The sequence below is a fragment of the Melozone crissalis genome, unplaced genomic scaffold, assembly GCF_028551555.1.
Source record: "Melozone crissalis strain CALT ecotype California unplaced genomic scaffold, PUWL_Pcris_2 ptg000033l_1, whole genome shotgun sequence".
In the NCBI taxonomy this organism is placed as follows: domain Eukaryota; kingdom Metazoa; phylum Chordata; class Aves; order Passeriformes; family Passerellidae; genus Melozone; species Melozone crissalis.
The window spans coordinates 12,893,619-12,919,314 of record NW_026535811.1 but is presented as its reverse complement, the minus strand read 5'-3'; the positions used below and the strand labels follow the sequence as shown (position 1 = coordinate 12,919,314).

The 25,696-nt window shown below is 42.9% G+C and overlaps 1 protein-coding gene across 1 annotated transcript; it reads left to right on the top strand.

Moving 5' to 3' along the window:
• Nucleotides 1–1,009: 1,009 nt before the first annotated feature.
• Nucleotides 1,010–25,696, top strand: FAM180A (family with sequence similarity 180 member A). Its single transcript, XM_054281799.1, has 3 exons — nt 1,010–1,085; nt 24,959–25,059; nt 25,355–25,696. The coding sequence occupies exons 1-3, from the start codon at nt 1,010–1,012 to the stop codon at nt 25,694–25,696; spliced, it is 519 nt and encodes a 172-aa protein (XP_054137774.1).

Sequence of the window (25,696 nt, the reverse complement as noted above, 5' to 3'; positions counted from 1 at the left end):
TACTCCTTGTATTCCTATTTTTCATCAGTTTGTTCCAACACACCTCAGCCTGCTGTTATTTTGGTGCTGTATTCCCAAAATGCACCCCATGATGCTGCTGGAGCTGTGTCAGGGACAGCAGATACCTGCAGCTTCCTCCATGCTGAGTCAGCCTGGGATAGACCCTCCCAGAGTTGTGTTCCTTGGCACCAACATCAGCCAGGAGATGTCTATCAGTAGCCTTTTATTTTTCTCAGCTTCAGCCTTTATTTTTCTCAGCTGAATGTGAAGGCATTCAGCCTGGCTGATGTAGCCTGTCCTTAGGGTTGTTCAGTGTTCCTCAAAGTTCCACTGGGGAGAGACAGTTAAAGATTTGGACCTTTCTGTCATCCATAGTGGCCAAATGGAGGAAAATGCCAGGAGCTGTCTTGCCTAGAACTGAAATCTAAAGGCAGCATGGTATGTTCTTAATAAAGGAGTGATTATGTGAATCACAGTAGCAAAATGTTCTTGCAGAGCTCATGCCCCACTCCCTGACTGCAGTGTCTGAGGGCAGCTGTCCATCATTCCAGGGGAGGGATTGGCCTGGGACAGGGGTTAGTGAGTGTGAAGCCCCCTGTGTCACAGAGGAGTAGCTACAATTCCAGAGTCCCTTTTAATGAAGCTTCTTGTGGCTGTTTATTGGACGAAAATAAATTCCAACTGGCCCATATAACAAATGAAACTCAACTGCAAAAATGTAATGATATTTATTCACCCAGCTGCCAGCAAACTCACATGCACTATGAGTCATTCCAGATGTGGATAAAAACAAAGTCTGTCTGTGAAAGTAAGTTTCCTGATCCCGAGGAGACTTGGTTTGGGAGAGGAGCTGTGCGCTGACTTCAGCTCCACTCAGAAGAACAGGCAGGTTCTTCTGCAAAGGGGGAGGGGGAGAGGAAAAGCCATCATTTATTCCTGAAAAGAAAGGAGCTGGGAAAATAAAAAAAAAGCTACTGTACAGCTAGACATACGTATTTTAAAGAGAAGGATGCTTTGGAAGACTCTGGTGCTGCTGCTGTTCTATTGCAGTGCTTATGCCACTGTGACCCACAGATGGAGCAGAGGTAAGATTTCAACCTGAAAAACTATTTAAGGGAAAAATTTGAGTTGTAGATTTGGTCTCAAATTATGCTGCATTATACATATATGTAGGTATATATATATTTTATATATATATATACACATATATATATATATACGCAATTATAATTTTTCCCTCCAACTCTGGAATTTTTTTTCTCCGTTAAACAGGTCAGCTAAAAATATATAGATAAATAAAAAATACACATGAAAAGTGCAAAAAGGTAAAATGATATATGTATTCTGTTATTAAAAAAATTATATAAAATAGCCCAAGAACCACAATTACATTCTTGCACTTTTTCCCTTCTTCTTTCTAATTTTTCTCCTGCATTAACAAAAAAAAAAAATATAGCTTATGAAACCTTTAAGTGAAAGCCTGTCACAGGTGGCATAATCTGCTCTGGCAGGAAGATACCTGGCAATAGTAAAGCAAAGAATGCCTGGATTGTGCAGGGTGCCTGGGAATGCTGCTGTCCTACCCTGGCAGGGGAGCACAGGTGACACAGAGGAGGTGACCTGGTGTCTTATCAGGCTTCAGCTGCCAGTGTGACAATACACAGTTGTGACATATTTGTAATTTTTTTAAAGCGTGGCAGCAGCCTATGGAATGTTTGGGGACTGCTGGATGGCACAGGAGATGCTTGCTTCAGAGCTAGTGATGATGTCCTTTCCCTTTTTTGGTTTTATTCTCTCCTCCGGTATTTGGCGCTGGTTCGGGAGCTGCTGGAAGTGGAGAAAGGAAACGCCTCCCAAAAGATTTCTTTGGTTCTGATATTGAGATTCACAGACATTTAAAGGAACCAGAGCCTGCTAAAAAATAGAGCATTTAAATGCTTCCCTCCCTATTCCAGTCTCCTCATCATAGCTGGTACCAGTCCAGTCTGACATTTGGGTTTGGTTTTGATTTTGTAGGAGAGGGAACGGTTGAGGGAATTAATGAAGAGCTAAACAATCCAGCTCAGGCTGATTAATTTTTCCTTACCATGCTTAATTATTCCTTTCAAAAATCCCTGTTAGTGGGAGCTCACTGGCAGGGCTTTGACCTGGGTCTCACCATGGCAGGTTCTTTCCACAACTTTTTCATCAGACTCTTGGCTGATATTGCATGAGTCATTGTACCTGCATGTACCTCACTTTTCTCTTCTGGTATAAGGCTGGAAATAGCACCAATATTTGTCAAAAGATCCTGTAATTCTGTAAGTAAGAATTTGCTGTTCCAGGAGTGACACAAAAATGTGAGAAAATCAGAACTAGATCTGTATATATTAATAAAAAAAAAAAACCACAGCCCCACCCTTTGGAAGAATGATGTCACATTGCCTAAGAAATGGAAAAAAAATTAAGAAAAAGGAGTTCAATTTCATGTAATAATCACTATTCAGTTTAAGGACGTCCTTCACTTTTTGCTAACACACTCATTTTAATTAAACAACATCACAATCCTAAAAGGAATTAATGCAACTAATAAAGTTCAATTTTAATCACCATGAATATTTAAAGAAAAACATCAGAACTCTATATTGTGCCTTTTGGGAAAGCAGATTTTTTTTTCAAGCTGGAAGCTCTAGCACTTATTTTTGGGGGCTTCAGAGGGAAAAGAAGATTCATTCCCTGTTGTGATAAGGAGTTCAGTTGTCACAAATAGTGTGTGCAGGCATTTTCTGAGGAGGAAATCAGGTTTCTTTTCCACATCTGCTGGGACTATTCTGCTCTAAAGATGTTTTAGAGGCACAACTCCTTCAGCAGTAACTGAACCTTCACTCCCTTGAACTGTGTGTCAACCCAACCAAATCTGCAGTACCTTGAGAGGTTCCAAGCACTGTCTTAATTTTTGAATTGCTTAGAAACCTAGGATAAAATTTGAGTACTGAGCAATGACATATTCTTCTGCACACTCAGAGCTCTTCCCTCCCTCCACAAATGACAACTGAGTCTTGTTTAGGTTAAACTTCAGTCATTTAAGCCTTATCCGAGTCCTGATTTGAGTTTTGCAGTGAAAACCCAAAGACAGATCAGCATCTGGTGTGAGGGAAATGAAAGACAGATCTGTGTGTCATCTCCATGTTGACTTGTCATCCAGATTGTTTACAAACAGCAGGGCAAAGGCCTTGCTTTATTTGCCAGCAGTTGTTGTTTGCAGCAGAAGTGAGCAGTCAATATTGTATACAACAATGTCTGGCTCTGGCCGTTTTTCCATGGGAAGCACTGGGGCAGCCCTTGTAACCAATCATTCAAGCTTTGGCTCAAGAAGAACTCAGGCATGAGAAAAGATGAACACACTTGTGTTCATCTGACTGGGAACTCCTTTTCCCCTTCGCTTGGAAGCATCAATGAGTGGGGAAAAAAAAAGAAAAAAAGAAAAGCATTTCTGGCAGGAAAACAGAGGGCTTTATTCATTCCTTTTTCTTCTTAAACTGCCTCAGCCTTTTGCATTAAAAATCTCACACACACTTCTCAATTGAGCCTGCCTCAACTGAGCTGTGGATACAGGTCCAGAAGTCACAGGCAAAACTTACTCCCTAGCATGGGTGTGTTTAAAATAACAAAGAAAAGATCCTGAATGATGATGAAATAATTTTCTTGTCATCACCTCAAGTTTCCTTGAGCCTTTTATAGGCTTAGCTGCATGGAAGTATCCTCTCAGATTTTGTGGACCTCCTGTCTAGGGAAAAAAGGTAAAGAAAAAAGGTAATTAAAAGTCTCTACTGACTAAGTATTATTCCCTATGCAATGGCAGAGGTGAGATTATGTAAATTCTTCAGGTTCCAAATAAGAATTCCAGATTTAAAGAGATGTTTCTTCTGAAGAAACCAAGGAACAAATCCTGGGTTTTAACAACAAAAATAAGCAAAAAACCCTTCCATGAAGCCATGGCAACCAGTGTCACTGCTTGCTGGTTGCTTCCATCAAACTTTGAGAAGTACCAATCCACTGGAGAGCAGAAGCCAGCCTTATGAGCCTTACAAGAGTTGTCTCTTCCCTGAGGAGAAGCCCTAAGGCAATCCTTACTGGCACATCTCAGCTGGCAGGAGTTTATTTGCTGTAAAGGCTGCCTGATTCTAATAAATGGGACACACAAACAGTAGCATTCTTGCTGTGTGTTTGCTCAGGGTGGGAAGATGCAGATTTTCTATGGTTGTGGCTTTAGGACAGTGCAGGAGCAGCTGCAAGGGTGAGTTCACCCCTCAGTGGAGGCTGGAAAAGGAAATGTTAAAATAAAACATAAAATAAGAAGGTAGAATGCTTTTCACCCATCAGTGGCAAAAGGATATACCAGCACCACAGAGGTCTCATGCTTTTGGGGAGTTTTTGTGCTGTTCCTTACATTCCTCAAAAGCCTCACTACAGTCCCATCAGATCTCTCTGGTCCATGTGCATTATTTTCTACCCAGTCTCTAGTGGCTGGTGAGAGTGAAATGGCTGTTTGAGAGCGCCAGGGGAACAGTCTGCTCTCCTTAAAGGTTGTCTTCAGAAGGAATTGCTTGAAAGAACAGAAGGTCCATCCTCTTTAATTTCCCCACAACATTGCAGACTCTCAGTATTTGGTGTGGTTGGAGCTCAGTTTGTGGGTTTGGTGATGGAGCAGCTGCTGCCTGAGCAACTTTGGCCTGGTATTTGTGCTCGTGGGCTTAGCCTGAGCAGGCTGGCAGCTCTGCAGGGCCAGGAGAGGGGAGACTGTGTAGAAGTGTAAAAGAGTAAGAGAGAGTGGCTGTTGCTTATTGTATTTGCATTGCCCCCAGACGAAAGAAGGAATGATGAATCTGACTCCATGTTCTCAGAAGGCTAATTTATTATTTTATGGTACTATATTATATTAATGCTATACTAAATTATACTAAAAATACAGAAAGGATACTTGCAGAATGTTAACAAGAAAATCATGAAAACTCGTGACTCTCCCCAGAGTCCCAACACAGCTTGGCCCCAATTGGCCATTAAGTGAAACAACCCACACCAGAATCCAATGGAACAATCACCTGTGGGTAGACAATCTCCAAACACATTCCACATGAACAAAACACAGGAGAAGCAAATGAGATAATTATTGTTTTCATATTTCTCTGAGGCTTCTCAGCTTCCCAGGAGAAAAATCCTGGATGAAGGGATTTTTCAGAAAATGTGAATGCCACAGTTGCTAGGAAGCCAGCCAGTACTTTTGTAAAGAAGCTCTGTTTGATATGTTCTAATCTCTCTGCTCATTTGGTTGCTGGTGGTCTCTGCTGTGTGTGCAAAGATTGAGTGCCTCAGAAATTAGAGCATGCCCTTTATCCCCACTCCTTTTCTTCCTATTTCCCTCTCTTCTCTGCTGCATCTCATATTTCATCCCTACAGCCAGGCGCTCCCTGCTTGAGCAGCTTCTGGGATCCCACCACCGACAGTAACTCTTGGGTGACTTTTTTGGCTTGGAGAGCACGAGCAAGGGGCATGTGGTCTGAACACAGCCTGTAATTGCAACAAAAATGGTCAAATACATACACACTGAGGTACCCAGTGGTCCTTCAGTAAACCAAGTTATGGTCAGTGTTATTAACTATGTGACAAGGTTTCCAGAGATCTGGTCCAAGCTTAAAAAAAAGTTACATCAGCTGGTCCAGCTACCAGAAATTTTTAGATTGTAACAGCTATCCAACTTCTTTTAATTTCTATACATTTCCATTAATTTCTATAAACACTTTGTTATCCAGTTCTTAAAATGTGCGGTGCAAATGAAAGAGACAAAATGCTAAGGAACAGGACCAACTCGGTCTAAGCCTGGCTGTGAAAAGAACATTACTTCTTATGAGGAAAATGCAATATTTCCCTTTCCTCTGGCTCTCATGTGATCACTTGGAAAACTGCCTCAATCGCCCCCATTTCCCTGCTTGTTAGGTCCATTCCAACAACCTCACTGGAGCTGCAAAAGGTGATTGATCTCCTGCAGGGGCTTTTCCCACCTACCCCGAGTCTGTTCCATGAGTCTTACCAGTTCCTGGGAATGCATGTTTGTGGGCTGGAGTCCCCTGATTAAAATTATTTCTGCACCAAATATTGCAACTCTGTCTGTGAGGAAACGAAGTCATCTCCTAAAGAAGGTCTGGGGAGGATTTTTACTAGTTTTTACTTTCAGGTTTTACTTTTTGCTTTAGTTTTTACTTTTTTTTACTAGTTTTAAGTTTTTCATTTTTTTGCACTAGTTATTAGTAAAGCTGCTTGGTGTTGCAAAGGTAGCTGGAATATCACAGTCTCTGAATGGATTTTAACCATGGTAGGATAACTATCCAGTTAGGCAGGGCTGTGACTGTAATCAAAATCCATTCTATCACGTCCTGATTCCCCAAATGTTCCTTTAGGGCCAAACTTAATTAATTTAACCTAAATGGAGGATGATCCCTGAATCAGAATTCACAGTGGATACCTGAACTTGAAAGACATGTAAAGGATGCTTAAAAAAAAAATTAATTAAAGTTTCCAAGCTCTTCTGGGGGAAATATGCTCTGATGAGATCAGAGGGAAGATAGATTATGGAAGTTTTCACATTTTAGTTTAGATCACAGATGGATTTTGTACTCTTTAAAAGCAGTCATGCTGTTAGGAAGGAAGGATATAAGTGATTCTGAGACACTATTCACCAAAGGAAGCAGCCAAAAAATGGCTAAACCTTACTGCTCACACAGTAAAACTTAAAAAGAGACAAGAATACACAATTTTGAGGAAACCTGAGTAAACAACAAGAGGAAGACACAAGAAATAAAGCTGTATTTCTCTTTGGTATGTCCTAGACAAAATGAGATCTATTTGCTGAGAGTGGCACCTGTATAATCTTACTGGTGATCCCAGTTCCATCCCAGTACTCAGGACTGCCAAATCAGACAGACATTTGCTGCCACTTTGGTCATCTTTCTCAGAATTCCTGCATGCTGTAGTGTCACATCCATTTGCCCCAGTTCCAGGGGTGGAGCTAGGATCTTGATCAGTTTGCACAAATTCCTCCTGCCCCAGCAAAGCCCATCTGGGAAGCACCTCCTGCCCTTTAAGCTCATCCTTCCACTTTCACCTGGAAATATCTCCCTCCACCTCACTCCTAACAACCACCTCACTGCCCTTAGTGCCTGTGGGCCAGCCAGTGTTCTCATCCAGAGGTGAGGCAGCTCTGTGGTGAATGAAACAGCTCATGCAAAGAGTGTAAAACACTGTGAGACCCCTCCTGGTTACCTTAAATGCTGGGCTCACACCCCTCAATGGTACCTGGCTGTTATAGTAAATTCTTTGAGCTTAATAAGCTTTTGGAGGTCTATAACACACCTAAGATAGTTTAGCTACTTTTGGAGGCATAAAAATCAGCAGGATGGCTTCTGTTGCAGTGCTGGAAACAAAAAGGTTTAATAAAAGGCAAAATAACAAGCAGAAAAACTGAGTTAGGTGTAAGAGCTTTTTGTTTTTGGTAAAACACTTTACAAAAGCAATTTGTTTCTTTGTTCACTTCTTTTTATATTAAATTGCCTAGGTGAGGCTTTTGGGCTTTTGTCTAATTAGCTATCCTTAAGTTTGAGGTGAAATCTTCTGAGTCTTATAAAGTGTCTTCACTTAATCAAGGAAAGCAACTTTTAGGCTTCTTTCCTTTTAGGGGGACAAAGAATAGTTTTGTCACTCCATCAGGAAAAAATACACTCCTACACCTGGCATTATGCAAACACACAGAATAAAAAAGAATCTTTCCTTCTCCAGAGAACTTTTAGTGTAATTAAGGAGAGGAAATATTAGCATCCTTTTTTGTTGTGAGGCACAGAGTCATTAAATGCCTTGCCCCAGATCTCTTCAGGATGGCTGTGTGTGTGTTTAGTCCTGTGTATTGTTAATAGCTGTGGTTATTTTATTTTTTAATTCTGTTTCTGAAGCACAAAGTGCTTTTTCTTGTTTTCCTGGGGTGGATCATGCCAAATCCAGCAGGAGTGTAATGACTTCTCAGGCAGAAAGGAATCCTGTCAGAAGCACTGAATGGTACAATCTAATTGAAAGGGAAGCCAGCAGGCCTTAATGAACTTCACCAGGCTGCAGAGGCTCTGATTGTTCAGCTGGTGACAGGCAAGATGTAAATTGCTGAGCTAAAGAACTGAGTGGGGCAGCAATTAACTCTGCAGCAGTGCCTGTGCCTGGGTTCAAGGCAGGGCAGGACCCACAGGATAAACCCAGGAGGAGGAACTGGTGATTGCCCACAGGCACAGGGCTCTGTGAATCTCCTGCAGCCCAGGGCTCTGCTGAGGGGAGCTGAGTCCATCCAGGATGCAGAGAAGCCAGCTGGGTCCATGGACCTGGCTGCAGCAAAACAGGGAGCTCTGGGAGTGTCGTGGTTTGAAGGGCACAAACCTGGCCCTTGCTTTAACTTTAAAAGCACTTCAGTGTGCAAACCAGCATGACAAAGTCAACAGTAGTTCTTTCTGCTCTCAGGAGTGAGGTCACAATTCATTACTTGAAATTTTGTCTCCTTGCCTTTTAAAAATCTTCCAGCCCAAAGCAGGCATTTGTCATTTAAAGGGTTTATCAGCAAAATGGCACTGGCATGGGTGAAGGAGATGCAGGGTCAGCTGTACAGAGAGCAGGAGCTGGGAAGCAGAGGGGGAAATGTATCAAAGCATTATTGCATTTATGGGGTGCCCTGATGAAGGAAGGAATGAATAATCTGATTCCATGTTCTCAGAAGGCTAATTTATTTTTTAATGATACTACATTATATTAAGGAATACGATACTAAACTATAGTAAAGAGTACAGAAAGGATACTTACAGAATGCTAAAACGATAATAATGAAAACTCGTGACTCTTTCCAGAGCCCCGACACAGCTTGGCCCTGATTGGCCAATGAGTGAAAACAACCCACATCAGAAACCAATGAAACAATCTCCTGTTGGATAAACAATTTCCAAACACATTCCACATGAGCACAACACAGGAGAAGCAAATGAGATAAGGATTGTTTTCATTTTTCTCTGAGGCTTCGCAGCTTCCCAGGAGAAAAATCCTGGGCAAAGGGATTTTTCAGAGAATGTGAATGCCACAGAGCATCATTAAAATAAAAAAAAAAAAAAAGGCAGCTTGAGAATAAGCAGCAAATGACACTTGTTATTTAACACAAACCAAAAACCCCAAGGTGGCTGTTATCTCTGGGGTTTTCCCTCTAACTGGAAGGGAAGAAAGTCAGTGCAGGGATCCTATGTGTCTCTGTTGTGCCTCTCTCTCATTAGACCCAAATTGTGTTTAATTTGGGAGTTGCAATGGCAGCTTTATTATATATCCCCTGCAGCATGCTTGCTCATCCAGATACATGAAACCAGCCCCAATGTGCAGCACAGACTGTGGTGTTGCCAGGCCTGGTCCTCAGCCAGTTCACCCTCCCTGAGGTGCTCAGGCTGCAGCAATAACCTGTGTGCCCTTCTCTCCTGTCCCAGGGCTTGTTACAGCACAGGCTCAGAGCCGGGCTGGAGGCTGAGAGTGGGAGGAGGAGAGATGCAAAGTTAAAAAAGCTCCACTACTCCCAGTTTCCACAAGCATTCCTTTCCTCTGGTGAAAGCATATGTGAGGCCTTTCCTGGCTCAGTTTGCTGGTTGGGTTTGGCAGCCCCCCAGTTCCCCTGAGAGCAGCCTGCATACCACTGGTCCTCTGGAAATTCCTCCCTGGCCACAGGGAATCCAGGTCAGCAGCCAGGAGCAAGGCTCCAAACCACTGAGTGTCCCTCTGCTCAGGAGGAGCCAGGTGGGTAGCTGAAAAAAAGATGCTGAGAAAGGGAAAAATAAGTTGTTGAGTGCTCAGAGGTTATTTGGGAGGAAATGGGGCAGTGGAAGGACAATGCTGTGATTCAGTCTCACCTTGGTGACCCAAACTCATGGGAGCTTCTGTGGCACCTGCCTGACACAGGGGAAGCAAAACACTTCAGACTGGTTCTGCCTAATTGTAAAGAGAGCAGGGAGTGGATGTGGATATCTGCTGCAAGCCCAAACATTGGGATTTAATCATCTCCATCAATTTGGCAGGTGGTGGTGTGCCATAAAAATGACCTTGATGCTTCTGATCTCTGTCTTGGGAAGAGCAAAGGCTTTCCAATCTGGCAGGGATTCTTTGAGCCACAGAGAGGGAAACAGAGGCAAAGGCAAAGGACAGATATGCTGAGAAAGAAAAGGGTGGAGGTGAAAATGAAAATAGTGGAAAAGAGAGGAAAAATGGAGATAAAAGAAAGGTGCAAAGAGAGAGAAAATATATGAATATGGATGGGAAATACTAAAGTGTACCACATCAAGATTAGAATAGCATTGTCTCCTTTGTCACCACATCATGCATCCTCATTTGAACCCACACTTCAGCAGATGCCCATGTGCCACAGCTGGTCTCCATCTTACCCATCTGCCTCTCAGCCTCTTGGAACGGTTGCTTTCCTTTGGAGCTCTGCCTTTTCCTGGTGTAAGCAGGACTCAAATTTACTTCTAGTCCCCAACAGGCTCTCATCCTACCAGGATACTGAGAGCTTCCAGTCTGGGCAATTGACCTCTAGTCACAGTATAAAAATTAAATTACTGCTACTGAATCATCAGTGTGTCAGGATTTCTTCACTTTTTTTAACCCCTCCCTTTGATCTTCTACACTATGTAGGCAAAAAGACTCTTGCCACTGCCCAAGAAACAGCCTGGTTTTATTCCACAGAAGCTGCAGGAATCTTGCAGTTTTACAGCATTTCCCATTAACATCAGTCATAAAAACAGCACCACAACTGCACAAGCTCCCTATCAGTCCCTGGAGGGATGGATGAAGTTTTGAAAGCCCTCCATTTCCTCCCTGGTTTTCATAATGCTCACAGCATTAACATTACTGTTTTGTTTATGCTTGACTCTGAAGAAACACAAAGTGTTTATTGAATTTATTTATTAAGCACAGATTTTATGTCTCAGAGAAGTGTTCATGTTTAAAGCCCTCTTTTAAAATAAAAGACATTTAAAACATGCTTCATTTTTTATTTATGCAATTATTCACGGCTTGGCACTGAACAAACTCCATTTCCAGTTAAACACTATTTGTGGACCTCCTAATATAGGACAGCATGTGTTGAGTGAAACCATCTATTTTTCATAGTTGCAGCAACTTCTGTTTTCCTAGATTACCATGCCAATTTGGCAGAAAGTTTTGGAAGGTAATAGTCTAATGATAAAAAATGTATACACTACTTGTTCTGCTGCTTTCTACTGCCAGGTTTTTAATAAACAGAACTCAAAGGGGCTGCCGTACCTTGACCTGTACTTAGCAAACATAAAGCTCAGCTGGGTCCTCACAAAGGAACGAGGACAGAAAAGTATCCAAAGATTTTTCCACACTGGGCTATCCCATATCAGGAATCAGATGCAATCAGCAAAAGTCAGATCTACCAGCCCCAGTTAGGCCCAAGTGGCAGGGGACACTGTCTCTAGCAGGAGAGGATGATGATGATGATGATGATGATGATGATGATGATGATGATGATGATGAGGCCCTGTTGGCACACAGAACATCTGGGAAGAGCCAGGGTGAAACGAATGGGCATCACAGCATCTGATCTCTCCCTAAAACCACCCTGCTGTTCTGAGGGAGGCCAGCAGCCACTTGGCTAAGGCCTGGGCACTGCTGCATTGTAGGGATGGAGGAATCCTGCAGGAAGGCAGAGAGCAGGATGGAGATGTTTAGCAGAGGGACTGAGAGAGATGGGGCAGTGACACAGGCTGGGCAGTAGAGCTGCCATGGTGCTGCATTTTCCATGTTCACAGCAGGGAAGTCCTGTGGGCTTCAGCTGATGAAGTCTTGTTTTGAAGAATGTGCCTGGTAAATACCCAAGTGTTAGGGATACCCTAACAAATTGTGTTTCCCTAGAAAGATGCTCCTTTCCTAGCCACAAGCTGTATTTTGGGAGCGGGCTGCTGGACACTTGCTGGGAATTTCTGGATGCCCTTCAAAGCCTGAATGACTAACTGCATGTGCCATAGCCCATCAATCCATCACCACCCAGTTCTGTCAGCCCCACTCCCTGTGTGTGCTGCTCACAGCCAGTGTGCTCCAGCCAAAGGGAATGACAGAGCCAAAAAACATCTGTACTTAGATTCTCCAAAGGAACATAGAGGGACTGAAGTAAAATATTACCATCAAGGCAAAGAGCTCCCTTTCTACATGCACAAATTCAGCAGTGTAACCAACTTGTCACATGTCTTAAATACTGCCTTTCTGTTTTCATGGTCAAAGATGGAAACGTGTGTCATGCTGTCTTGGTTTGGAAAGACAGGAGTCTGCTAAGGAAGGCAGGAGCCTCCCCTGAAATGGAGAATGTAAACCCTCCCCACCCCTCCAAATTGCTATAGATTTTAAATTAGGGGGCTCTCAGGCAAAAAATATGGGAGCGGTAAATAACAGTTCTTTAATAGGGAAGAAAAAAAAAATAAAAGGATAAACAATGCAGTACACTAGAACAACACTGACAGAGTCAGAACGCAACCTGACACCCTGTGGGTCAGGGTGTTGATGGCAGTCCCATTGGAATTGTGGCTGCAGTCCTCCTGGAGTGTCAGGTGTGGTTCTGTTGGAGCAGGGGGAATCTGTAGAGAAGGATGGATTCTTCCTCTGAAGATCCAGTGGAAGAAGAGGCAGCTGTTCCTCTGGGAAATCCAGTGGAGAAAGCCGTGTTGGTGTCTCAAAAACCTCCGGATTATATCTGGGTAGCAATGCTTGGCTCCTCCCTCTGGGCGGAGCAGCTCACAGCGGGATGTTGTAGTTCTTATCAGTCATGCAGTGACATTCAATAGTCTGTTATCAGCAGATGTCCCATCCCAAGGGAGGAGCGATTGTGGTCACTCAGAGAGAGAGATAAGGCAAACTGCCCACTTGACAAAAGACAATCTGCCATACAGATGGTAATGGATACACCTTGCATTGCAATCTGGAACACATGCCCAGCTGGCTTTTCACACCCTCTTGAGATGTTCCCTCAGGAGCTTTTCCCTCCTGGCTGAATTCATGCTAGCAACCATGATATGATATATGCTCTGCTGGACCTGAGGCTGGAGCTCATCACCCCCTGGATGTCTGCCTGCTGAGGTGGAAAAGAGTGCCAGTCCTTCCCACTGCAGTTCCAGCTGGGAGCAAACTGTGCCTTACTGAGCCTAGTGCATTTCCCTCTGGGTTCTTTTGCTGACAAATTAACATATGTATTATTCAGGCAAAGTTATAAATCACCTTCTGAGCGTTCCTTTCACAACAAACCAGGGGCTTATGGCAGCCTGTCTCTGTAACCCACCAAAGTGGTTAACAGCTACTAATCCAGGGAGCTCAGCCATGACAAGTTAGTTTTCGTTCTCCTTCATCCATCCTTAATCCTTGACACTCAGAGGTCAAAGCAGAACTTGAAGATTAATGGGGGTAGCATTTGGAATTATAAATAAGGAGACAAGTAGTCCCTGCCTTATTTTGTGGCCATACTAGATGTCAGTCTAGCCCTACAAAAGACCTCTGTGTGCCAGCATCTCAGACAATAATTACCCTAACTTGACAAAAGGAAACCACATAAAGATGATGTAAGATATCATCAATCTCATATTCATAACCAGGTGGTGTCTGTAAGCTTACCTGGGAGGTCACCATCACTGAAAAGCTGAGGAAGATCTGTCATGCAGATTTTTCACATGCTGAAGTCCAGCTTTGGCAAGGAGTGATTCTGTAGGCCAAAGCAACAGACAGCAGATGGACCAGAAGATTTTTCCCTAGCAGGATGTAACCCACACACCAGCAAAACTTTGCTAAGCAAGCTCATTTCATTATGCAAGCCTCAGAGTCTCTGAGCCAGCAAGGGGAAAGCCCAAAGGTAGAAAACAACAGGATGAGATTTACAATGAGTATCACAGCATCTTAATTAAAGTGCTTCTCCATAATAACAATGCCTTCACACACAGAGGAGTTAAACCAAAGAACTGACTGCCAGCTGGTTCCAGTCAGCAGCATGCTAAAGAGTTTCGTGGAAATCAGGCCTTCCTCCCTTTCTCTAAATTTATTCATCCTAAATTTAGAAGATGAGGTCATTTTTTCCTTAAACATTTACTTGCATTATTTTCCCATAAGCCAAAATCTATTTTACAAGTTCAGCTCAAATGGCTCCAGAGGAGGGTGTACATTAAGGAAGAAGAGCACTGAATCAAATACATCAAATACAAATACAAATTGGCAGGGAGCCACTGGGAGATGGCACCTGTAGGGGCAGGGACTGAGAAAGGTTTTGAATTTCCATCAACTTCAGGCACAGCTCTCAGCATTTTGTGCCTTTGAGGTCTCTCTCCTCAGGAAACAGGATACTTGGGTTATTCTGTTGGCTGTAAGATTTCTGTAACCCTGACTCTACCGTTCTTGTCTCCTCTGTGATCCCATATCCCTCTGTGTCTCTCACAGCACAGGGTTCTCTGTGGCCTGGCTGCCAGCAGAGCAGCATCACAGGGCTGCTGGTGCCAGCTCAGGTCATCTGAGGATCTCACCCAGTGTCCAGCAGCCTTAAACAATTTGCAACATTCCAGGTTTTAGCAAGGCTTTCTGTATTTAATGGTGAATCCAGTTTTATGTCAGTCTCAGCCTTATTTCAGCAGATCTTGAAACCTGAAAGATCTCGAAATTGACAGGTTTTAGGAGAATCTGGAGCAACAAGATTGGAAAAATGTCAGCTTTGTAAAAAGGAAATCCCATGTGTGTGTTTGTGAAATGGGGGATGCAGCTCTAAACCCAACCTGTTTTACATTCATTATATTTCCATGCTATGTTTATGGCAATATCACAAAGACTGTCTTGGCACAACATCACATCTGCCCACATTGAAATCCCCTGATCAGGTTTAGTGGAGGATTATATTTGAGCTTCACTAATATTTCAACGTTATTCCCACAGAGATGCAGACATTAACATAAGGGGGCCCAGACATGCACACAGGTGTGCACTTGACAGAATAGGTGTCTTCCCATGCTGATCCTCACTCACCTCTCCAGGAGAAGCATGTGTTTGCCCTGACTCTCAGCAGGGATACAGCCCAGCTTTGCATCCTTCCTGCTCTGCTTATGTAGCAAAGCAGCTGTAGCAGTCTATTTCAAGACAAACCTAAATTCATCTTCAGGTCTTGAGTCCCTTTCTCAGACTTCTTACCTTTATTGACGCTACTAGAAATCATACAATTGTTTGAAAAGGCATTGCCTCCAAAAAATAACACATTTTTGTACAAAAAGGACCCAGTATCCCTATTCTTTTTGTTTTCTGGGCAAGGCTGATCTATTCTCTCTCTCACCCAGCACATATTCACGTCATTAAGAAAACCCCAGCAGGTGCACTGACATTTGGAGCTCAATGAACAGCTGGAAAGACAGCTGGGATTTCCCTGCTTTTGAAGAGCAAGTGAAATCCCAGAGCTGAGGAAGCAGAAAACTGGTATTTATGTACTCACTTCCTAACCATTTATTTCAATGAGGATGGGGATCTGAAGAAAAAGGGAAGACATTTCTGGTTGTTTCCAACTGGAGTGAGAAGATATAGTCAATCTAATGTTTATTTCTCCTCAGTTCTGAGCTGTGATACTCATACTTAGTGAGGATGAGGAGTACCTTGTTGTTTCATGTGTGTAAGCAGTTCATACATGAATTAAATAAAAATAGAGAGACTGCTCCTAGACCCACTGTCAGACACTTGAATTTATTTGCTAGTGAAACCATTCACAGATGGCTTAAGTGAACAATTCCAGGGTCCCTGGCATTTGTGAGCTGTCATGTGATCATGAAAAAAATTTCATACTACTCCCTGCTAGTCTGTGGTCCAAAACTGGACCCTTGCTTATTTTCATCCAGTCTGGGGAAAAAAATATTACATATTCTTTTGAATATGCCAGTTGAATTTCCTCAGTTAAAAGCTCAGTGGGTTGTAAGCATAGAAGAGGAATAAGTGGCAGCTGATGGTCTTGCAGCCAGCCCTCTCCTCTAGCAGGTTGAGGTGGCCATCAACATAAAAAAGATCTTATCCATCTGGTGGTTAGATCAAGAGTGTGCAGGCATGAGGAAGGGCTTCTGCTTTTCCTCCCAGGGCTGACTTCCATCCTTAGGTCATCTGAGGACTTGAATCATCACCAGCTACAGCAAGCACAGAGCACAACTGCACTCACTGGGAGTTTCTCACACGTAGAAACGCTGCTGGCGTAGCAGATGTGTTGTGAAGTGAGACAGCTGAAAGCTACCACTGTATTTTTTTTTGTTGTTGGATTTTTCCCTTCATTCACAAGCAGGCAGATTCCTGGCTTAGGTGCCTGTGTGGCCATACAAAGCAGTGTCAGCACCGAGGGAAGGAGCTGCCCCTTGCAGCCACAGCTCCATTAGGTCAGGCTCAGCAAAACCCCTGCCAAGCTGTCACCTCTGCCTGCCAAGACACAAAGGAAACCCAGCCATTCTTAACTACTGAGTGAATACCTTTCCTGCATGCCTAGTGACTCAGCTTTGAGGAAATGCACACCTGGGAAGTGGTGCAAGGATTGAGCCCACCCCTTTGGGCTCTGAGATGTTGATATAAAAAGGGCAGAGAACCGGTGAGAGTGATTTGGTGCTGTGACAAACAACTGTTCACATTGAAAATTTAAATAGGGTTATTAAACCTTGACAAAAATACAACAAAAGGACTATATAAGGAAAAAGTTGCAGAGCTGAGAACTGCTCCTCATGCACACCACATGGCCAGTTCATCTTCAAGAGGGATGCTCAGCCTTTTATACCCCTGGGGTTGCCTTAGCCAGCCCTGGCCCCTCCCAAAGTCTGTCAGTCAGCCCTTCTTTGCCATTTTTCAGTGGAGATGCTTTCTTGTCACTGGATTGGAGGTCAGGTGCTGCCATGCTGCCCCCCTGAGCACCCCCAAGCTTTTCCATTCCCCACTGCCCCATGCCAGGGACACCTGTGCAGCTTCTTTGTACCTGTCCTGGACAGCCCAGGCTGTGTGATGGCAACAATACAGGGGGAAAGGGAACTGTGGGGAGAACAGAGGGCATCTAAACTACAATAACATAACTGTACAGCACTAAGGCTTTTCTTAATATTCGCACAATAGTTATCCCTTAATTGTGAGAGCCAATCATCTCATTATCCATCTGTAACAGTGTTGAAGGGCTTTCCTTCCAGAGCAGCAATAGCACCATGCAGGAAGCGCTTGGAGCTGCTGCAGTTCTGTCTTTTCCTAGGAAGCAGAGCTCTGGTTTCCTTTATTCTCTCTCCATTGCTCAACAGCAGAGGCAGCTGCTTCATTCTGCTCCTGGGGTGTTTCCCCACAGCTCAGCACCAAGCACAAACACCCTGCTGCATTTCTTGTATTTCTTCCTTCCTTCCCTCACTCACTCCCTTCTCTGCTGCCTCCTGGGAGAAATGGAAGTAGATTGGAGCATTGTTGTATCCCTTTGCCTATTCATTTGTAGGAAACTAGGAAATGTGAAATAGGAAACTTTTTCAAATGGGTTTAATTAAGACTGCTTGGTGTCCTTCCCTTGGATCTGAACTATTGTGAGCAACACATACAGGAAGGAGAAGTGGCTCTGCAATGAAGACAGGAAGAAAAAGTATTTGCCCATTTCCCGACTCTGCCTGAAATTAACTGTGTTACCACAATTATTTATTGCCTATGAGTTAAACCTGTGGAGCAGAGTTGATATTTCTTTCCTTTATTGCTGCCCTTCACTTTCACAGTTTTTACAATTGTCTAGTCCCAGTTTGTGCTAATGTAGCAGCAAACTGGAGGATAAGAAAATGATATATTTCACTTCTTCTTTCCTTCAGTTTCTCTGGGTGCATTTTTCTCTTCACACCTTCTGCAGTGACTTTGCTCCAGCATATTAAAGGCCTCTCCTGGCTGACTGGAGTGTTTTCTTATGAGCATAAATAATTCCAGGTGGGCACCCCTCCTTATCACACCAAGGGAAGAATAAATAACACAGCATACATTGTTTCAGCCTGGGAACAGGTGAAAATGCTGCATAATGGAAATTCCATATGAGGGAATAAATTCTCAGACCATTTTAGTTGGTTGGTGCTCGTGATATCTTTGAAACCATTTCACTTAAGCCATGAATGTAAATATCCTCCACCTCTCACAAACACAGGCTCAGGCAAACCATTTTCTTCTCTAGCAATATCCATTTCTGCAAGCGTAATGGTTTTTTGGTCTTTCTAATGCACTTTTGCAATTCTTACTCGTGCCAAGTAGCTAGGCAGGCTATTACCACTCTATTTTTTTAATGGGACTTCTGTTGTCAATCCAATCTCTCACATCTCAGGTCATTTATGAAGGGCAGAAGTTTTAGGTAGGAATGGGTTCTGTTTTATGCAACTGAGGCGCCCTTTCAGAATGTGTTTGTTTCTTTAAAAGGAGATAAACTAGTAAAATCTAACTTACTTTGAAAAAAAACCTGATAATATGTTGCACTATAGAATTAAATACAATCTGCTATTAATTTTAAGTGTTTTAAAGTTTGGTGTTGTTTTTTTTTCATAAGAACAGTATTGCCTGTTGACAACTTTTGTAGGGAGATCTACTTCCTACATCCTTATTAACAAAACTCTTCAAGCCAAAGCCTTTCATTTAAACATATCTTTTTTCTTAATAACTAAATATGATGCTAATGTCTATTCCCACTTTTAGTCAACAGCAATGAATTAAGTTTAGCCTTAGGAGCTAAGATAGCAAGGATATGAACTGAGGGCAAAAAGAGGCATATTCTCTTGGTAGCTGCTTTTAAACATGTGCTAATTCATGTTGTTTCGTAATTAAAATGTTTTCTCCATCCTACTGCTGTGTTCTCCTAAGGGGTATTGGGATTTAATCCCCCAATGATGGAGATTTAAATGTATCAAAGTTGGATAAAAGTCCTTGCATTGCACTTGTCAAAGAAGCTACTTATGTCAATAACTGCAAATCCAGACACAAGTTTCAGATGCTAAACTGTAGCACTGCAGCATTTTTGTTCCTTGTCTCTCTAGGATTTTGTATGTGATTCCCCCTATTTTATTCCTCTTATTCTTCCTACAAATCCCCAGTCTGCCGATTTCTCCTGCACTGGGACAAAGTGTTCAATGATTTCTAATATAGCAGTTTTGATACAGAAAGGCAAAACAAGACGGGGAGTGTAGCCAAAGCTTATGTTCTGGGGATGAGCCAAGCACAGGACAAGGAATAAAATGCATAAAACACATTAATCCTTTAATAATGCTGCCCTTTTTGTGATTTACATTACCACTTTCACTGCCTAACACACCTGTCACAGGTTAACATCACCCCACCCTGGTGTAAGTGAAGCTTTTGACACCACTGCAGATGGGTAAAGGTGGCATTTTCAAGGTATTTTCAAGGGTAATTCCCTGTTAGCCTGAGGCAGCAAATAGGGAATAGTGAGTTGTTACTCCCACTGGAGTAACAATTCAAATGAAGTAACTCAGCATGGACTCACCAAAGTGTCATTAGGCAGAAATAAAATTCTTTATGTATAAAAGATACTTCTGGTCTGTGTGCAAGTCCTCAGAAGCAAGGTTATCAAAGAGAAACATAAGACAAAAGCTTTTTTCAAGTGTATGCAAACTTTGACACTCATGTCCTCTTCTCTTCTGCACAGCCTGGGCAAGGAGAGCTCAAACCTTTGCTTCCCACACACAGTTATGGAATCATCCAGAAAGATGATTCCAGAAAGATCCAGGGCCAGGTTGGGAGGGTCAGTGGGTCACCTGGTGCCACCTCTCTGGCACATGGCACAGGATTGTGTTCAGACAATTTTAAATATCTCCAGTGCAGGGGATTCCTCAACCCCTCTGGACAATCCGCTCCAGAGTGCAGTCGCCCACACAGTAAAGAATCCTCTTGTGAGCATTTCAGGCATTTGCCCTAAAATCCGAAACAACAGCTTCTAGGAACTGCCCAGCAGTCTCTGCAATAAAATGGATTCAGTCAGCCTGGACCACTCATCATTTTTTGCATGGCATTAATTATAATGGCTGATGTATCTGCCTATACAATCACTTTATGGACAACGCTGAGTTTTGTTTCTTTTCTTTGGCAAAAATTTGAATCCATCTTAAAGAATGAAGTCCTTCTTGCTCCTGTGCTCCTCCTGTCCTTCATGAAAGGTGTCCTTGTGAAGCAATAACTCTTTCCCATGCCTCTGATAGCAATCCAAATCATTCCTTCTGAGTCATAACCCCAATTAAACTGTTCATGCCATGGAGCCCTGGGGAGCTGTACTTGCTTTGGAGCAATGCTCTGCACCGGTCCCAAATTGTGCTTCACACCTTTTCATAGGGGAAGGAAAGGGCATTGATGATGCACAAATAACTGAGAACTCCTGCAGCTATGCTCTGTGCTTATGGAGCAAACACAGCACAGGAAACAACTGGGAAATAATGAACAGATGCACGGACTGGAAAGCAAAACTAAACATCTGTACCCTCACCAATCAAACTGCAGGGAAAACCTGGGAGAGGATCACAAATATTTACCACACAGCTAATGAAGTGCAGGAGATTCTGGCAGAATCTCTTGAGAGAGATGAAAACATCTTTAAAATGAGGCTATTGTCAGCCTCAAATGCGATGTTTTGTTTAAGCCATGAAGATGCTTTAGCTAAGTGGTTAGAAGCAGGTCAATGAGTTGGCAAGCTTTTTTGGTTTTGTTTTTTTTTAAGAGCCTGGGTAGTCTGGACGGAGAGTGGAATTGAGTCAGAGAGTGGAATTGTGGAACTGAGTCAGCAGAGCAGTAGGAGGCTGGATGGGCTCCTGCAGCCAGAAGAAAATGGAGATTTCTGTGCCAGTTTTGAAGGGCACTTTTAACCATCCTTATCAGGAGAGGTGTGGGCTGCCTGGAGGCAGTGATGCACTCCAGGCCATGCAGGGCCAGGCAGGAGGGCCTGGAGGGGATGGATGTGCTCAGATGTGCTGCTCTCTCTGATCCAGCCCTGAGCCCTGAGCAGGCAGCAAGGCAGAACTCCCAAGGCCCCTCTGCAGAAGGGATTTGGAAGAGGATGAGCAGTTATATATAGATATACAATAGAAATGTTTTCAGCAAGGACAATGAAAAGCTTATTTTTCGTCACTTGTCTCTGCAAATCATAAGTTTTTTGTTACATGACTGATCAGCCCTTGGGACAGAAGCACCCATATCTACATTGGAGATGTCTTAACACATTTGTAAGAGAAATAAAAACAATAAATCAATTGGAGACTCTCCACTGACTTCACTGGCTTTCTCTGTCAATACTAATTGGGAATCTCTGCTCCTTAGATGTTCATTCCATTGAAATGAATTGGCTGCAATAGGAACATAAAATCATGCAATAACATAAATTCTGCATCTCCAGTTTCTTAAGAGCTTTATAGAGAAGTGCCTTGAAAAAGAAATTAGTAAAGGGTTATAAATCCTGCTACTGTTTTTTGATGTCCCCAGACAACTCATGTCAGAGATGGAAGTAAATGCAGGAAGAAGTAAAAGTCAGCAAAAAAGCTTCAAGTGGAATTTGCAATCATTAAATGCAGAAACTGACTTAAAACCTTTCTGTATCTCAGCTTTTGTACTTAGCTGACACATGAGTTAAGTCAGTACAATGAAAATCAGAGTAGTGTTCATACAGACTTGGAGGAACTCGTGAATTCATGGAGAGGACTGTGGAGGGAGTGATGGTGGAAGGATTTGACTACTGAGCAGGAAGGAAGAGAGAGGGAAGGACTGAACAAAATGCAGATCAGGAAAATCAGATAACCATGACAAATACAAACGAGCACTGAAAGACTTTCTAACTACAGTCTCTAAGAACTGTAACAAACTTTAATATGTTTTGGGAACGAGATAATGAGACGAGGGAGTCAGTGCTACAGAGGCTGGCGTGCTTCTGATACACATTAAAATCCCTTCTCATCACAGAGTACCCCAAGTCCTTGTCCCTTTGAATCTCCTTACAAACCCTTCTTCTTCCTGAGGTTGTGACTCAGCAAGTCAATAGCCTGGCATTCATTTTTGGGTGAGTCCTTTGCTGAGGCTTTTCAGGGTGAGTGGTGATGGGCTGAAGCTGGTGTCCCCCAGCTCAGCTCCACGGTGGGAATCTCTGCTTGGATTGAAGCTTAAAAGCAATCATTGTGATGACAAGATGCATGGCAGCACTGAAGCAAGGTGCCACAGACACTTCTCCCATGGCTCAGGGGATATTTGAGATGTAAACCATCTGCAGATGTAGAGGTACTCCATGCTCTGAGGCTGTTTTCCACCAAAAGGGCATCTAAAAGCTAAAAGGGATAAAAATGAATAGTCATCATTATGAACTGGATTTCTGCCAGCTGCTAAGTAATTAGAGTTTTAATTGCCCAGTAATAAAAGTTTTTAATTACTCAGCAATTAGTGCTTGAAGTTTCAAGTGCTTCACACGCACTCAGTTGCATCCTTGAATTGTCAAAAGTGAAAAATGGAGCAGCTCCAGTGTGCCTGAGCAAAGCTCTGAGCAAGAGAGGGAAACACCGGGGATGGAGCAGCTATGCCTGAAACCCATCCTAACTACTCTATCTAACTACAGAATGTTTGTTGAAATTCAACAAAATACTTTTTCCCTAGCTAATTTAAGGCCAAAATACCCTTTGTATCATCAAGTAGGAATTGCTTCATACCTAGCATTATCATGATTCATTTTCCATATGCAGGATAATAAAGGTCCTGAGGCTCTGGTTTCTCTCTTCTTGCTCTACTAGAATTTAAATATCATTAACAAGCCAAACTATAACAAAGTCAGCAGTTGCCAATGGTGCAGGAAGCAGGGCTGCATTTAGAAGAATTCAAATTCATATATATGATCTTCTTGGGTAACCCTAAGGAGGCAAATTGTCTGATGAACCATGTAGTCAGAGAGTTGGGACAGCTTTTTCATAAAATAATTACAGTTGCTCCAGACTTTTTTTCTTTTTTCCTTTCCTTTCCTTTCCTTTCCTTTCCTTTCCTTTCCTTTCCTTTCCTTTCCTTTCCTTTCCTTTCCTCTTCCTCTTCCTCTTCTCTCTTTTCATGCCTAGAAGAGAGAGCTTCAAATGACATTCAGGTTTTTTTACAGGCAGCGTGCAAAATCCATCACAAGAACTTTGGCAAAACCAGGCAAAATTGATTCAGTAAAAATGTTTCATGGAAAAGAATTCTGGTAGAGGAAGGGCAGGTTGAAACCTTCCAAAAATTCAAACTAAGCTGCATGTTCTATTACGTGTTACTCTTAACTCTAAAAAAAATCTTAATTTTGAAAGAGGAATCATAACGCCTATCAAAATTTGGGGGATTTCTTTCCTTTTTTCCTTAGACTGGTTTCAAAATTTATCTATTGGCAAACAGAGTTAAAGTTGAGAAGTGAAGTTTATGGGAAACATACCAACAGTCACATAAGCACTAGTTAAAGAAACAAACCCTTCCCATTCCTGACTATTAGAAAAAATCCAACAAATTCAAATTATGGTTACTCAAACATCAAAATAATATACAGATAATAATATACAAATAAAATATTAAACAGAGGTTTTTCCCCTTCTGCTCTGAAAGTAATTTAGACTTTTTAACAGTACATGGATGGTTTGTAACCTAGTTAATAACTCAGAGCATTTAGGTCTTCTCTAAAGCAGCATCAGATGTTTTCGGTACCCTGGACTGTCCAGGTCACTGCTTCCACACATGCTGTATTTCACTGGGGTGCTGAGTTCAGGGACTGTCCATCTGTTTCCTGTCTCATTTCCCTGTGACAGTGCAGTGCACTTCACAGTGCTGAACAGCTACCTGATGGTGGCAGGCTCTGTTTTTTCCCAGTTATTACACTGCAGAGTACTAAAGCCACGCTAAGCTGGGATTACCTCACTGGATGTAGCTGCCTTGTCTAAGCTGGTAACAGGCTCAGTGAAGTGACACAGGCATCTGGGTGAGTCACTCCTTCCAAGTGCAAATGCCCAGGACAGATGAGCTGGTTACTCTCTGGTGGATCTGTCTCTAATAAATAAGGAGAGATCAACTTTTAGGCAATTGAAACTAGGAGAAATGTAGACTCTCAGAAGAATGGCAGTAGAAGAATATGTTGCAGACATCTTTTCATGAAAAATCCCTTCTTTAGGATTTTTCCTCCTGAGAAGCTGAGAGGCCTCAGGATCAGAATGTAAACAGTGATTATCTGCTGCTGTGGAATGCAACAGGTGCATCTGTGATTGGTCCATGTTGGATGTTTCTAATTAATGGCCAATCACAGTCCAGACAAAGGTCCGAGACAGCTGCCGTTGTTATAATTCCTTTCTCTTCTTAGCTTAGCTAACTTTCTGATGAAACCTTGTCTTCTATTCTTTTAGTATAGTTTTAATGTGATATATATCATAAAATAATAAATCAAGCCTTCTGAAACATGGAGTCAGATCTATGTCTCTTCCCTCATCCTAAGATCCCTGTGAACACCGTCACAAGAATGGACCAAATAAAGTAGTTTTGGTTGAGTATCAGTACTGATTTCCCCCTTCAGATCCAGGAAAAGGGCCTGTATTTCAGACAATGTTAATGCTGCCATTATCATTATTCCTTTCACCTCTGATGGTGCAGCTCAGAGTCCCAGGCTTGGGTAACAAAGCGCCTTGTGTTAGGCACCCTCTGGATCCAGCTAACCTCCATCCTTGGTCAGTCAAGGCCAAAGCAATCCTTGCCAGACATTTAATTTACAGCCAAAGGCCGTTCTGTACAGAAAGATTTTGCAAGAGGCATTTTTTTATTTGATTCTACTGTTGAAAAGTGCTGCTTCTTGTCATTGTCTGGCACCTTATGGAACCTCTCTTTTCCCATTGCTGTTTTCCAGCTGTGCTTTTCCCAGCTTCTCAGAGATTCAAGAGGTCCTCAGCTGCCTTCCTGAACCCAGTGTTACAGAACTCGCTGGAGGATGTGGTCCTGCTTTATGAGGTTCAGTATATGGTTCCTTAAACCTTAACCAGGACTGGGGGTACTGCCCATAATTGGGTTATCCACTATCTGACTTTGTGTCACTTTTATTCATCCCAGCATCAAGGCTGTGTGATAGTTCACCAGAAAAGTGGGAGCACACAGCAACTTTCTGGTCTCCCCCACCTCCAGACAGTGCAACTGTCCCCATTTGACAAAAATTAAAGACCCAAGGACATGTTGTTAATTGACATGTACTCTGTCTAGAGTCTCTTGGAGAAAATAAATAGCTTTCTGTGTTCTGATTTTGTACCAGTTTCTTTTAGCTGAGCTCGACATCGACAAAGGTCAGAGGATCTCCATCAAGGATGAGGAGCTGGCTTCCCTGAGGAAGGCTGCTGAGTTTGACACCATCTGCAACGAGATCATCCCCAAGAGCATCCCGGAGATCCGCAGGCTGAGCAGCAGGCTGTCCTCCTACCCCAGGGTCCTCAAGAAGGAGGACTTTGAGAGGACAGTGCTGACCATGGTCTACACGGCCTACAGAGCCGCCCAGTCCCAGGGGCACCAGAAGGACACCTGGGCTGAGTCCTTTGTCAACCTCTACAAAGCCCTGAAGAACGACTTGATGCTGTCATACAGCAAGCAGCCCTCGTAG

Excerpts from the sequence above, each read along its gene's own strand:
- FAM180A (XM_054281799.1), top strand. The coding sequence starts at position 1,010 with ATGCTTTGGAAGACTCTGGTGCTGCTGCTGTTCTATTGCAGTGCTTAT. Across the intron at positions 1,086-24,958 it reads GACCCACAGATGGAGCAGAG|CTGTGCTTTTCCCAGCTTCT; the intron begins GTAAGATTTCAA and ends GCTGTTTTCCAG. Across the intron at positions 25,060-25,354 it reads ATGTGGTCCTGCTTTATGAG|TTTCTTTTAGCTGAGCTCGA; the intron begins GTTCAGTATATG and ends ATTTTGTACCAG.